This window comes from Balaenoptera ricei, chromosome 7 (assembly GCF_028023285.1).
Source record: "Balaenoptera ricei isolate mBalRic1 chromosome 7, mBalRic1.hap2, whole genome shotgun sequence".
Lineage (NCBI taxonomy): Eukaryota > Metazoa > Chordata > Mammalia > Artiodactyla > Balaenopteridae > Balaenoptera > Balaenoptera ricei.
The window spans coordinates 88,598,663-88,614,740 of NC_082645.1; the positions used below are offsets into that span (position 1 = coordinate 88,598,663).

A 16,078-nucleotide genomic window follows, 5' to 3' on the forward strand; every position below is an offset into this window, starting at 1 on the left:
GACACCAACTCAGTCATGTGATCAAGCTTAACTTCTCTAGTAATGGGACAAATCAAAAATGTGTACCACACGATAGGATTCAATGAGAAGAACACAGCATCTCTTCTGTGATTTTCTGCCAAAGATGCAAACTTTGAATATGATCATGACGAAACATCAGATAAGTTGAGGAACATTTTAAAAAGTAACTGGCCTATAATCTTCAAAAATGTCAAGATTATGAAGGAAAAGAAAAGTAAGTTTGAAATTATTTCAAAATAAAAAGAAAAATTCCTCTTTTCATAACTTGGGACCAGTTCATTTTTTCAAACCAATATTAAAATCCACTAAGGTAAATGTATAACTAGTTTTTAGAGGTATATTTGTCACAAAAAGTTAGTTATAATTGATTCTTGAGTTTCTTTTATTATCTTCAAATCCAAGTCCATTTTAAATCCATTATATACAGTCTTTCCTCATTATTCATGAATTTCATATTTGGAATTCAACTACTTGCTAAAGTGTATTTGTAGTCCTAAAATCAACACTCAGAACACTGTCCCAGTCATTTGTGGATATGTGTAGAGCAGTGAAAAACTTGAGTTCAGATGTAATGTTCCCAGCTGAAGGTCTAACAAGGCCTTCTTGCTTCATCTCTTGTACTGTAAACAAGTCTCCTTTTTGCTATGTATTTAGTACCTTATTTTTCACACTTTTGTGCATTTTGTTGGTGATTTCACAGTTTAAAATGGCCCTTAATTGTAATGCTGAACTACTGTCTAGTGTTCCTACGCACAAGAAGGCTGTGATATTCCTTACGAAGAAGGAAAAACATGTGCTAGATGAGCTTCATTAGGGCATGAGGTATAGTGCTGTTGACCATGAGTGCGATGTTAATAAAGGGATAATATATATTTTAAAAAGTATCTTTAAGTACATAAAATCTGTTTTTTTTTTTGGCTGCGTTGGGTCTTAGTTGCAGCATACGGGGTCTTAGTTGTGGTGTGCAGGCTTCTCTCTAGTTGTGGCATGTGGGTTTTCTCTCTCTAGTTGTGGCACACAGGCTCCAGGGCACATGGGCTCTGTAGTTTGTGGCACTTGGGCTCTCTCATTGAGGGGTGCGAGCTCAGTAGCTGTGGCAGGCGGGCTTATGGGATTGCATGACACTCAGTCATGTGGCGTGCGGGATCTTTAGTTGCAGCACGTGGGATCTTTTTCAGTTGTGGCATGAGGCATCTTTAGTTCTGGCATGCAGTTGCCCTGCACCATATGGGATCTTAGTTCCCTGACCAGGGATCGAACCCGAGTCCCCTGTATTGGAAGGTGGATTCTTTACCACTGGACCACCAGGAAAGTCCCTAAAATCTGTTTTTTAAAAGGGAGTTTATACCAACTTTCCCCAAATGGGACACTGTTGTTCATTGCTTATATATATGAATGCTACAGAATGGGACTGCTTTTGATACTACTAATGAAACTAGTTTTTAAATACGAAGAAAATACCAGGCCTTTAATATTTACGGTTTGAATGAAGCACTCTTACTAGGAGAAAAGAAGAAAAAGTTCACCTAGAGATTGAAGACAGACTAGTGCCAAAATTTCATAAAACTCAGAACTCATTTTTGAAGTGGAATTAGTGGCTATTGATTGAAATAACAGTGCTGTGGATCAACAATGACATAAATGTGTGGCCTTGAAGAAACATGTAACTTACTACAACTGCTTACTATTGTGGATAATTCTTCAATGAGTTCAGTTAAAGTTTGCTTACATACTTGCTCCTCACCTTTTGAGAAATATGCCCCTTTACAAATCTCTGAAGTCTAAGATATTTTATTATAGTTATATAAAATATTGGTTAAAGAAAACTGATTTTTCTGTCACTTCATGTTGCTAAAAAACTCAGTATTTTTTGATAAGGTACACTGTTTGACCATGTACTTTATTACAGGCAGTGAGGTCACTCAAGGAGACAATCGAAGACTGTTGGGACCAGGATGCAGAGGCTCGGCTTACCGCACAGTGTGCTGAGGAGAGGATGGCTGAACTTATGATGATATGGGAAAGAAACAAATCTGTGAGCCCAACAGTCAATCCAATGTCTACTGCTATGCAGAATGAGCGGTAAGACCCTGAAGGTTTGGAGTCCCTCTGTCAGTATTTAAAACTGATACCAAACAGAGAACAGGAAATAAATACTATTAAACCAGACTAAAAGTGCAGTGATTAACTTGTACAATCTAATGTCATAATTTTTCTTTCAGTATTCCTGTTCTTTTACCAAAGTTTTTTTATGGTATAAGTGCAAGATGAAATCTGTGTTTTTGTATATCTAACGATATAGTAAAAGATTAGTCTTTCTCTGTTAATGCTCCAAGTTCCCTACAGTAATGAAGGAAAAACATTTTCATAGTTCCAAAAGTTTATAAGCACTTCTACATACTATATTGTCTTGATTATACTTTGTTGGCATTATTTCTCTTTCCCCTGCATTTTGTTTGTTTGTTTAAAGGAAATAGAACTATGAACTTGCCTATGTATCTAACCACTGCTTCACTGGAAACTAAAGTTTCCAGCCTTCCTATCCAATGTTCTTTCTTTATAGAATGCTACTACATTTACAAGAAAGCAATTTGTAAGGTCTTTTCATCCCATCATGAGCATTATTTCATGAGACATTTCTTTATTAGAAATATGATTTTTGGTTGTAAATAAAAGGGCTTAAAAAAATTCCTAAAACTTGGAACTTTCAGACTGTGTAATCTGTGTTTCTTTGTTCCATGTTTAGGGGATAAAGTCTTCCCACAAATTTGTCATTTTATCTAAAATGTTATGTTAAAAGTTTTCAGAAGGGCATCCAGGAAAGGAGTAACCAGAGAAAATTGAGATAAAAACAACTCGATTCTTGAATCATTTCCTTTGCTATTTTCTATTGTTCTAATTTCTGAGAACGATTTGTGTTATGAACTATAGGCCCAAAATTGGGTTTACACTACTTACATTTAGACTGAATTACCTTCAGCATATAAACCTTTATTCCCATTATATCAGGAAGTCAAGAAAGGTAGAGACTAGCAATTCTAAATATAAATCTTCTCATTTTACACACATCTGAAGATAGTCTTCCTCTTCCATCTCCCTTTATCTCTGTATTTTCTATGTGATTTAGTATGCTACTTGCATCTCTCTTAAGAGTCAGCCACTTTTACTTTAAGTGTTTTTTAACTTTTCTTGACTGGTAAGAAGAAACTCTGATGCTCCTCCTTTCTTTGGCCATTTTTGCCTCCTGTGTTATTCAGCTCTACCCTTTACATGCTTCTTTTCATGTCTTCTAAATAGTTTCCCCCAAATCATAGTTCATCCCACACTCATTCCACTCTAGGTTTCATTGTATTGAATCTTACCCTACATCCCTCCTTAACTTCCTTTTCTTGTGCAGTACAAAAGCTTTTTTCTTCCTCCCCTTCCTGTCATTCCCCTCATAACTTCATCAGTCTTTCTTCATAGCACTTCTTCTCCTTTAGTTGCTGCTTTTCTGCTATAACACTTGTATCTATTAATGTTCCCAATGTTTATACTTGATTGTTTTAGTTAAAACTCTCCCTCATTTTTATTTTATTTTATTTTATTTCATTTCATTTCGTTTCATTTTATTTTTTCTTCCAGTTTATTGGGGTATAATTGATATATAGCACCGTATAAGTTTAACATATATACCATAATGATTTGACTTACATACATCATTAAATGATTATCACAATAAGTTTAATGAATATTCATCATCTCATAAATACAAAATTAAGGAAATAGGGAAAAAATTTTTTTCCTCTTGTGATGAGATCTCTTCGGATTTACTCTCTTAACAACTTTCATACATAACATACAGCAGTGCTAATTATATTTATCATGTACATTACATCCCTAGTACTTATTTATCTTATAACTGGAAGTTTGGACCTTTTGACTGCCTTCATCCAGTTCCTGTTACCCCCACCCTCTGCCTCTAGTAACCACAAGTCTGATCTCTTTTTCTATGAGTTTGTTTTTGAAATATAATCAACCTACAACACTATGTTAGTTCCTGTTACACAACATAGTGATTTGGTATTTCTGTACATTTCAAAATGATCACCAAGATACGTCCAGTTACAGTATATCACCATGCAAAGTTATTACATAGTTATTTACTATATTCCCCCACAGTGTGCATTTCATACCCATGACTCATTTATTCTGCAACTAGAATTTTATACCTCTTCATCACCCCCACCTATTTCTTTCCTCCCTCCAACCCCCTCTTCTCTGGCGACTACCTGTTTCTTCTCTGTATCGGTACCTCTGTTTCTGTTTAGTTTTGTTTGTTCATTTGTTTTGTTTTTTCGATTCAATGTAAAAGTGAAATCATATAGTATATCTGTTCACCTATCAATAGGCACTTGGGTTGCTTCCATATCTTGGCCTGGCTTTTATTTTTAAAACATAAATATATTATAATGTGATGCTCAAGAACCATCACTCTCAAGGTGTGACAGTGACAGTGAAAAACCCTTGATAACTGGAGAGCAATTCTGAATCTTCGATTTTTTTAAAATTAATTAATTAATTAATTTACTTATTTATTTTTGGCTGCATTGGGTCTTCGTTGCTGCGCGCTGGCTTTCTCTAGTTGCGGCCAGCAGGGGCTACTCTTCTTTGCGGTGCGTGGGCTTCTCATTGCAGTGGCTTCTCTTGTTGCGGAGCACGGGCTCTAGGTGCGCAGGCTTCAGTAGTTGTGGCACACGGGCTCAGTTGTGGCTCATGGGCTCTAGAGCGCAGGCTCAGTAGTTGTGACGCACAGGCTTAGTTGCTCCGCGGCATGTGGGATCTTCCTGGACCAGGGCTCAAACCCGTGTCCCCTGCGTTGGCAGGCGGATTCTTAACCACTGCGCCACCAGGGAAGTCCCTGAATCTTTGATTTTTTTTTTTTTTTTTTAATCTGAGTGTCACATTCTGCCTTGTACTCTAGGCTCTAAGACCCATATCTAAGACCTTCATTGATATGGCTCAGTCTACCTAGGAAGATATGTTTCTTTGCTAGACTATGCCACTTAATGGAGCACTTTGGAACAACCTAAAAGCTTGTGTTCTTTTTACTATTTGGAACTTAATTGGTAACATATTTGTTGAGTAGCCACTGTGTATCTAGAATTGTGGAAATGCAAAAGACACATGCCTTGGTTCCTCCTCTCACGGAACTTCATGTCTTGTGCAAATATACAATTTATAAAGATATATTTGCTAATATTACAAAACTATAGGGGAGATCTTTAAAAATAATAACTCTTATAAACCAAAATAATGAACATCTATAAAAATCATATCTAGATCCACATAGGTTTTTTGATAGGGTTAAATAGTATAAAACTAGCCTTTAGCAACTTATTAGTTGATACTTGATTAATATTTGATTAGAATTTTTTTCTTAAATAATCTCTAGAATATTGTGGGTTAGAAATAAAATAAAAAGCAATTCATACTTTAAAATCAGAGGTGTTAAACTTGGAGAGTCAGTTTGTCATAAATGTATTCTCAATGTGGCACTTTTTTTCTTTCTTTAAGCAACCTGTCACACAATAGGCGTGTGCCAAAGATTGGCCCTTATCCAGATTATTCTTCTTCCTCATACATTGAAGACTCTATCCATCACACTGACAGCATTGTGAAGAATATTTCCTCTGAGCATTCGATGTCCAGCACTCCTTTGACTATAGGGGAAAAGAACCGAAACTCGATTAACTATGAACGGCAGCAAGCACAAGCTCGAATCCCCAGCCCTGAAACAAGCGTCACCAGCCTGTCTACCAACACTACAACCACAAACACCACTGGCCTCACTCCAAGCACCGGCATGACCACTATATCTGAGATGCCATACCCAGATGAAACAAATCTGCATGCTACAAATGTTTCACAGACAATCGGGCCAACCCCTGTCTGCTTACAACTGACAGAAGAAGACTTGGAGACCAACAAGCTGGATCCAAAAGAAGTTGATAAAAACCTCAAGGAAAGTTCTGATGAGAATCTCATGGAGCATTCTCTTAAACAGTTCAGTGGGCCAGACCCCCTGAGCAGTACCAGTTCTAGCTTGCTTTACCCCCTCATAAAGCTTGCAGTGGAAGTGACTGGGCAGCAGGACTTCACACAGGCTGCAAATGGCCAAGCATGTTTAATTCCTGATGTCCCACCTGCTCAGATCTATCCTCTCCCCAAGCAACAGAACCTTCCTAAGAGACCTACTAGTTTGCCTTTAAACACCAAAAATTCAACAAAGGAGCCCCGGCTGAAATTTGGCAGCAAGCACAAATCAAACTTGAAACAAGTAGAAACTGGAGTTGCCAAGATGAATACAATCAATGCTGCAGAACCTCATGTGGTGACAGTCACCATGAATGGTGTGGCAGGTAGAAACCACAACGTTAACTCCCATGCTGCCACTACCCAGTATGCCAATGGGGTAGTACCATCTGTCCAGACAGCCAACACAGTGGCACATAGAGCCCAAGAAATGCTGCAGAATCAGTTCATCGGTGAGGACACCCGGCTGAATATTAATTCCAGTCCTGATGAGCATGAACCTTTACTGAGACGAGAGCAACAGGCTGGCCACGATGAAGGTGTTCTGGATCGTCTTGTGGACAGGAGGGAACGGCCACTGGAAGGCGGCCGAACTAATTCCAATAACAACAACAGCAATCCATGTTCAGAGCAAGATGTTCTTACACAGGGTGTTCCAAGCACAATAGCAGACCCTGGACCATCAAAGCCTAGAAGAGCACAGAGGCCTAATTCTCTGGATCTTTCAGCCACAAATGTCCTTGATGACAGCAGTTTGCAGTGTAAGTGGAGGGATTGTATAATCTCTCCTGCTTGTCTTTTGGGACCATTTAAGTAACTACTTAGATAGAAACAGATTGTGTTTCAACAGCAGTATTTACTTTTACCACATTTGATTAGACTTCAAAAGTAATTAGACTATTGTAAAGAAAAAAGTAATGTTTTTGTTGATAATTAAAAAGTCAGTGTCACAATAATCAGAATAATTACCAATTTAATATGTACCTTATGTAGCTGCTGGTTTATAATGCAACTCACATACTTTTTGTGAATAGTTGAGATAAAGTACTCACCAGTTTAAAAGATCCAAGTAAAATGATACCAGTATAACTTTTGAAACAGTTTGTTGAGCATATTATATCTATTATATACACATTTAGATTTTATCTGACTAATCTTAATAAATCTTAAAAGTCCAGAGAAGATTCAGAAGAGTCACTATAAAGAAACTATAAAATTGTTCTTGGTTTTTAATGTCAGTTTTTTCAGGAGTTGTGTGTTGAGTCTCCCACACGCCTGTAGCATTGTGCTATGGGACCTCTAGCGACTTAAACAAATAACTTGATACTTGGCTTATGGTCCTAGAAGGATTATAACACAAGACAGGAGAGCTCACCAAAATCTTTAACAGTCATCATTGTACAAAATGATTTCTCTTTTAGACCGATAGCACTTATAAAAAAAAAAACAAGAAACTAAGTCATGTTTTATGGCTGTTGTCAAGGACTGCGAAATGGGCTAAAGGGATTCAGCTGACCAAAATCAGTAGAATCTAGCCCCTTGCTTGAGTGGCTTGTATTATAGAAAGGTTGACATACCTTATGGCAAGGTTCCATATCAGTAAAATGTCTTGTCAGGTTTGAGACAGGGAAATTACTAGAAAATTTGTACTGTAGTGTTTATGTCATTCTTCTGAAAAGTATTATATTCCAGGTGCCTACTTTGAGCATGAAGTAGAATGATTAAATGCATTTTGCCAAGTTAGACTTGCTACCAATAACCAAAGGATTTGAGAATACAATTGAGAACTTGGAATTTTCTCCTCTGTTTTTGCTTTTTGTGGTTTTTCTATATTTTCTTCCTTGCCCAATGGAATAATTCAACCAGTTATAAAAACGTTAGGCTTACAGAGTCTCAAAAATAAGTTGGTTAAGTTTTGCCTAGAAAAATATTGCTTGGCATCATAAATTTCAAGAAATGTCCATTAGCTCCTCCTGTAGACATTAGTTTGATCTCTTTTCCAGTTACAACCCTAACTTTTTATTTTTTAATAGTTTCTTTATATATAGTTCATTTTTCTGCACTTTTATTTTCAGTAGGTGAGTCAACACAAGATGGCAAGTCAGGATCTGGTGAAAAGATCAAGAAACGTGTGAAAACTCCTTATTCTCTTAAACGGTGGCGCCCGTCCACCTGGGTCATCTCTACTGAACCACTGGACTGTGAGGTTAACAACAATGGCAAAGACAGGGCAGTTCATTCCAAATCCAGCACCGCTGTTTACCTTGCAGAAGGAGGCACTGCCACAACCATGGTGTCAAAAGATATAGGAATGAACTGTCTGTGAAATGTTTCCAAGCCTATGGAGTGAAATTATTTTTTGCATCATTTAAACATGCAGAAGACATTAAAAAAAAACTGCTTTATTCTCCTGTCAGTACCCCCTCCCACCCCTGCAACAAGGACTTGCTTTAAATAGATTTCAGCTATGCAGAAAAATTTAGCTTATGCTTCCATATTTTTTAATTTTTTTTTTAAGTTTTGCACTTTTGTTTAGTCTCGCTAAAGTTATATTTGTCTGTTATGACCACAGAATTATATGTATGTGTATCAAAAGTGGTCTCAAAATATTTTTTTAAGAAAAAAAAGCAAAAACAATGTATTGCTGATAATCAGTTTGGACCAGTTTCTAAAGGTCATTAAATCAGAAACAAATTACGACAGGTTTGACTGCAGTGGTGTCTGGTATCCATGTTTTATTTCTGGGCACAAGCTAGTTTATATGTTGATATGTTCCTGAACACATTATCTGTTGGACTTTCTTTTCTCTTGTGCTTTGTTTGAATGTGCAATAGTCGGTAGGCCACAAATAAGCTTTCTCATAAGTTCTCTTCCTAACAGAATACGCATTCTTCCATGATATGAACATTTTCCTCCCCCATCTTCCATACTTTTAGCAGGTCAGTTCTTTGACAGTGAATTTTTGCACAAGAGAAAGCAGCTACCTGATTTCTTGCTTTCTCTCTCCTTATGGAGAATGCAAAAACATTGTCTCAAAGGGCTCTAAAGAAGGAACTACCAAAACTTAATTTGAAATGCCATTTCTTTTATCCTTCCAAATCCTAAACATTTCCTTCCAGGCATTTTAATGAACATATTTGGTTCTGGTTTTGGAAGTTCATAAGAGCATAGAACAATGAGCAAGTCAAATATTAGCTGTTTTCCATTTTATTTTATTTTTTTATATGTATGTTCATGTTCCATATTCATTTATTTAAGTAGCACATTTTTATCAGAAAACTTATAGAGCTATACTTATATGGAATTTTTAAGTAGATAGATGGTTAACACAGTATAGTATTATAGCCTTCATTCTCTGAATAGGCCATGTTTGACTCAAATAAAATTACATCGTGTTTAAAATAACTTCAAAAGTAATTCATAGTTTTGAACCTGTAGTATCTTTTTTTTTCTTTTCCCAAGCAAAGCCTGGTAACTTTATCTGAAAATGATTCCTCTTCCCATGACCTAAAACACTGTGTGGAAAAATCATTCAACTGGCATGCCAAACCCCTGTGGAAGGAAGGATTGCTGCCAAACCTATCATTTTTGAGCAGCCTGAGACTTAACCTCTCTCTTTTCAAAACTGTTTCTTCACTAATCCTATTTTCATCATTTTTCCATTTGCCAGTTTTTCATATCATCTTTGATATGTGAGCATTTATTATTTACATTATATTAGAATGTACCTTTTAGTGATAACATTATGTATATTCAAATCATGTTGTTTTTTTAAAGCTTCCTTTGCTTCTTTCATTACTGATAATCGTCTCTAAAACAATCTCTGCATGTTTTTTTAAATAAAGCACTTTATGTCAAATAAGGGACTTTTTTTATGAGCACAAATTGTTTTCTATCAATTTGCAAACAATGAAGATCTCACTTTTTTTTTCCAGATTCTCAGAGTACTTAATAGACTTTAATTAAGTTCTAAGATTTCTCTGGGAGATAAAAAAGCTGAGAGGAAAACACAAATCCCAAATTCCTGATTGAGGTTTTTATCTCCTGAACAAAATTTTCTCACTCATATTCCTCTATCCACATCATTTAGCTAAAGACAGCCTAAATTTCCCAATTTGCTATCCAAAATATTTATGACTTACTTGTGTATATAAGCCTTCTTTTGTTTGCCATCTACTGTGATACTATGAAGTGAGATGGTCAGCTAGATTGCTGAACATGGTTTTGAACTCTTAGAATTAACATTATTTTGCTAGTGCCCAGGATTTCCACCCTTTGTATTTTATTGGCCCTTCTCTTGATTCAGATCCTTAACATATTTTTCAGTCATCTAGCATAAAAATTTTTCATTTTCTTATTTTTTTATCTATGTAATGAATTATTTATATTTTTTCCAATGAATTTTCACTTGGTTCTCTTGATTTTCAATGGCTTTCAACTGCATTCCAGGATATTACTTTTAAGTATTTCTAGAACATCTTTGAGTCCAAATAAATTATATTCCTTCTCCAATTGGAAGCATCGAAGGTAAATGACCATTTGAGGTCTAACTGATTTTTCCTGACAGAAGAGTTGTCTTACATTCTACTGCACTGTGTTTTGGCCAGTTGATTGTAAGGTTTTCAGCATTTTTTGATGTTTAATAGTAAAATGCTTTCAAAAATTGGTATACCAAATTAGAAGAACTCCTTATAGTTTCCCATTTTTATGCGAGCATGTTTAAAACAATTTCCTTTCCCCATGTTTTTATTAGTAGACTCTTGGAAAAGTAGGAGAAATAGTGTAGATCATTTTAATAAATTTTAAATTAAATTGTACATCGGACTTATTTACTTTTAGAATCTGTTTGCTGTATACAAGCAAGCAAGATGACTTAAAATACTCATTTGCAAACTTTATTCATGTAATAATAATGTATCTTAAATCTAATATTTAACTTCCATCACAAAATTTTGCATGTAGAAAAGCATTTGGGTCCCTTTGAATTAAAGGCTATTCATTTAATGAAAAAATACTAAAATTCAACCTTAAAAGTATTATAACCCTAAAGGCATCATAATAGGTAATCAAAGTCTGATATTAATTCCCTTAACTGTCCTAATTGTATACAAGAAATGTCATTGAAAGAACTTGATTTGAATTGAGTTTAGACAAAATGATTTAATTATAATTCCTAAAACGTTTCCCTCTTTTTAAATGCATAATTGGAAAAAAATATTGGTGTAAAAAGTTATTGGAAGGCAAAGGAGTAGATACTAATACTAATTGGCCATTTATTATATACTGAAGCTGGGATATATATATACACATTGTCTCTTTTACTCCTCATAGCAACCGTATGAGGATTATAGTTAATATTCCCATTTTACAGATGGGGAAACTGAAGCTAAGAGAAGCTAAGTGATTTGCCCGAGGTCCACACCTAGTATTTGACAAATCTGTGATTTTTAACCTAGGCTTGCTCTCTTCACATCTCTTTCATCGACACCACACTGCCTATACACTGTATGACAGTATGCGTGATGGACTGACATTTTGTAAGAAATTTAGTCATTATACCCCAGCACAATTGTGGCTTGTATATACGCCAAATCAGATACCTTAATGACTTTAGAAATTAGGCAAACAAAAGGAGATGTACAGACATGTCTGTGGTGATTGTTGCTTGAAAAAAATTACTAATTCAAGACAAAATTCAATCCCACATCTGCCATCATGAATCTTAAAATCATTTCATTTCTCTTCACTCCTGACAGTCTTATATTGCAGAACTAAAGGTAAAGTAAATTTTAAGGGAAAAGCGAAGGCTTATGGGAACAGAGACCTTTTCCTAAATTGATTCCATATTTGATTTTGTGGAATTAATTTAATGTTCACTTTGTCTCATCAATCCTTTCACTTCATTTTGAAAATTTCTGCTTTTAAAAGTGACTTTAGAAAATTTTACTAATCCAGAGAACTAATTGAAGAGGATGTAGGAAGGATAATGTCCTTTTTATAAAGCAATTTGTATAGCTTCCTTTCAGGTATCCACTTGTTCCGGAAAATGTGTGTTGGTTCTGAATGTGAAAATAATTAAAGAAAGGTAGGAACACTCAAGTAAGTATGTGTTTCAGTGGGAGTTATCATAAAATTCGGCAAGTATTTTTATTTAAAATATTTTCTAATTTGGCTTCTAAAGCCAAATGAAACACCTGATAGGCTGCAGCTATTTACTGAATTTTCCATTCTCTATAAACCTCTCTCTTCAAAGTCATTTAAAATGGAAAAAAATTTCAACAAACTTTTTGGCTTTTTTTTCTTACTTATAAAAATGAATATTTCATTGGAGGTAATTAGTTCCTAGAATGTGAGATTACATTCTATTTCTGTACAACCTTTTATATATTTATGTTAAACTTACTACCAGTTATATGCAGGTTATTACATAACTATTCACAGATTGCTTTATATATTACTCTATCTTCCAAGCTAACTTCTTAAACTTAAAATCTAGACACACATGTTAGTTGATTATCTAGACCAATTATCCTAGAAATTGTATAACACTCCCACAGACACCCCAGGAGTCTTTTTCAGACTAGGAAGTTTCTAAATATTCATACCTTTTACTGTCAGTTTGCTCTTCAGCAAATAAGAGTGCATTTTAACTTTCAGATTCTGAACTATGTAAACTTTAGCCAAAACTACCTTGCGTGATCCATTCCTAAATATAATCCTTGATTGAGTAAATCTGGCAAATCACTGTTTAAACTAGTTTACACAAATATTATCAAACGAAGGATTTTCTACAGGTTCCCAGATTAACATACAAGAAAAGAAAAAATCCCAGGGCACTCTGATGCACCTCCCCATTACTTTCCTTCATTCACCTCTTAGTTTCTGTCTTCACTTACTCTGTCCCTTGGTTATCTGACTTGCAATCTTCTGTGTCAGGAAAGTTTTCTTCATATCTATTCTGCTTCCCTCCTGATTCATTTTATATCCGTTTCTCTTATCCAATAGTAAAGAAAAGAGAGCAGTTGCTCATCCTCTCCAACACTGTTACTCTTCAGTATACTTCAGGCTTCTCAACACCTAAGTCTCAGTTCTTCAGACAGAATTGCTTTGGTTCCTTTAGTATTTTCTCTTCAGTTTTATTTTAATACCTACTTATATTTAAGAACACCTAAAATTATATTTTGTTATATTCAAATTCATTACTCCAGTTAAGTAGTAGTTAAATAGGATAGAATTGAGAATTAAGATGTTACCATTTGACAGTGGATCCAACCATCAGATTGTCAGCAAATCAGCACTTGAGTTTATATTATCTAACATTTTCTATTGTGGAGTTTTATGATTTTATACTCTCATTAGTTTATAACTAAAAAGCCATGCATACAGAATTGTGTATCATTTTGCTATTCTTTTTTAACCTATATTGCAGCACGCTTAGCATTCATTATGATTGAGCCACAACATTTTACATATTTCTTTGTATCAAATATTAAACACAAAATGCAATATTAACTTTCAATAGCAAACCCTACAATAATCAGGTATTATCTACGAACATTTTTGCAGACCACTTTTGAAATACTCATCATAGTTTTGCAACATAGACTGGACTCTAACAACTTTTAAGTGACTGGTTAAAATTGAGTATTTGTGCATATAAGGAAAAATTTAAGATTTTATCTCATGGCTGATAACATTTGAAAAGTAAATACTTCAGAAGAATTTATGCTGTTTACTAAAATCATGCCGAAAATAAATATTATATCTTGAAAATTCTAATTCCTTTATTACTGTGATGTTCATAGTGTTACTGTTAAACGTTGTAACATTCATTTTTTAAACTTGATTTGAGACTCAGATTTTAAAATCTGGGTAAGAGACAAGGAATCTTATCACATCATTAGGGCGTCCAGTTTATGATTGAATTTTCAAGCAAATTACTGTATTTTAAACTGCAACTTGTTTTTGTTTTTAATGTTTTAAAAGGCAACATGTGGGTTTTTTACATTTTATTTGTACCTTTAGATTTCAGAACCATCTTCCTGTTTTAGACTTGCTCTGTAGACATAATATTACTTAAAAACTCAGGGCCCTTTTCATCCCTTTGCACACTGAAAAACTTCAATTGATAGCAAACAAGCAGTTAGATACAGTTGAATTTGTTGCACACACAGTTCATTTAATGTTTCATCTTATGATTTGACTTCATTTACATAAATATAATATCAGCTTTCATTAATCATAAAAACTTGCCCAGTTTTATAATTACTGAATAGAGGGAAATGACTCAACTAATTGGCTACATGTTGCAGCATATTTAGGCCTTAGAGTTGAAGCACAGTCTTCAAACGATTTCTCTTCTTTGGTTAAATGGTTGTACATGATGGGACAAACTGTTTCATTTTGTTTTTGTGTTTTTAATTGGAGAACTTGGTAAAGTTCCTCTGAGATAAAATTTTTCAAGAGGTAATTTAACATTATTAAACTGTCTTCTAAAAGTGGACTAGTGAGTTTATAGCTTTAGTAGTAGCTTGGATGGTTTTGAGAAGGTAATCTATGGTAACCTATTTATCACATTGTCAGATCCAAATAGAATGTTTCTTTCAGACAAGTTTAAGCTCCAAATTGGTAAGCTGTATATGTATACTTAAAATCCTTGCAGTGAAGTTATTTGTAACCAGTCTCTTGTCTCAGGCTCTCCACCTTATTACCAATCCTCTTAAGTGTGATAGGGAAAACATATTTTTAAAGAAGCTTAACAGTAAGAACACTGAATTAATAAAAGATGAACTTCAAAGATAGGTCCTGGTTTAATATTGAATTGCTTGGCTTCTGTGGCTTTTCTTTTTCTGGTCACATTTATTTATTTAAACAGTTTTTGTATGCCTTGTCATGTTTCCATGGAGATTATATTGTGTAAGTGTTTGTATAAGCTGGAATCATCCTTAATTTTCTGTTGATAATTTTTCAAATGAAGATAAGTGGATAATTGTAAAATACACTAACTCTTAGGGTGTTGTAGTAGCTGAAATTTGGAAATGTGTAGCTGCCATGCTTTTTCTGAATGGACAGGAGAAACATAAGCTACAGAGTATTCATTTCTGAGGATCCTTTTCTGGAATAAGAAAGGCTGAAAAATACTGGCAATTCCTCAGAACCCTCTTTCTTGTTAACGGGTATCTTTTGTTGGTGTGTTTTGCTCTTACATTACCAATAGAATATCATATATGAATTTTATGAATAATTGCTTTCAGTTATTTTGCTTTTGTATAAGCCGTCTGAGACCTTGCTATGCTGTATAAGTTGTGTTTGATGGATCGGTGTGAGTATGAAATAAAGCAAATCACTTCTTTTGTATTATCTATTGATGCCACTATGAAAGCTGACATTAAGCCACTAAAGAGTTTTCTATGAATAACTGTAAGTAAATGCTTTGATATATATAAACCTAAATAAAAAGATTGTATTGATACAGAGACATTGGAGAAGAAGATTTTAAGAAAGTTCTTTAGGTTTAAAAATGGCTTGCTGTAAAATGGTGCATTATTCCATTTATTAAAGATCATATTAATGACAACAGTGATTGTATCTTTTGATTTTATGAGGTCATCAGAAATTGATTGTTAGTGTGTTATTTTAGGTATTTTGCACCAGAATAGTAAATGTTCATCTAATATGACTTTCATTACTCAGTATGATACATCAAAAAAAAAAAATCAACTAACATTAGAATAATAGTTGCACACTCACTGTATGCCAGGTATGGTGTTAGTTATTTTACATATGTTGATAATCCTGACAGCAATTCTACAAAATGCATATTATTATTCCCGTTTTATAAATTAAAATAATGGGCTCAGAGAAGTCCAACACCTTGCCCAAAGCCACAGAACTGGTAAAGATGAGATTCTAATGTATTTTCCATTTTGCTTTGAACTACAGTTTTCAGTTTCTGACTGTAGGAAGAGAAACTCAAAAATAA

General features: G+C 34.5%; 1 protein-coding gene across 1 annotated transcript in view; it reads left to right on the forward strand.

The window, feature by feature from the left end:
- Positions 1-15,453, forward strand: part of BMPR2 (bone morphogenetic protein receptor type 2) — a 182,994-nt gene extending 167,541 nt beyond the window's left edge. Inside the window, exons 11-13 of the mRNA XM_059928494.1 lie at positions 1,931-2,103; positions 5,578-6,857; positions 8,172-15,453. Coding sequence (XP_059784477.1) covers positions 1,931-2,103; positions 5,578-6,857; positions 8,172-8,422 — 1,704 coding nt within the window. The 3' untranslated portion in view covers positions 8,423-15,453. The remainder of the gene's footprint in view (positions 1-1,930; positions 2,104-5,577; positions 6,858-8,171) is intronic.
- The last annotated feature ends 625 nt before the right edge of the window (positions 15,454-16,078 follow it).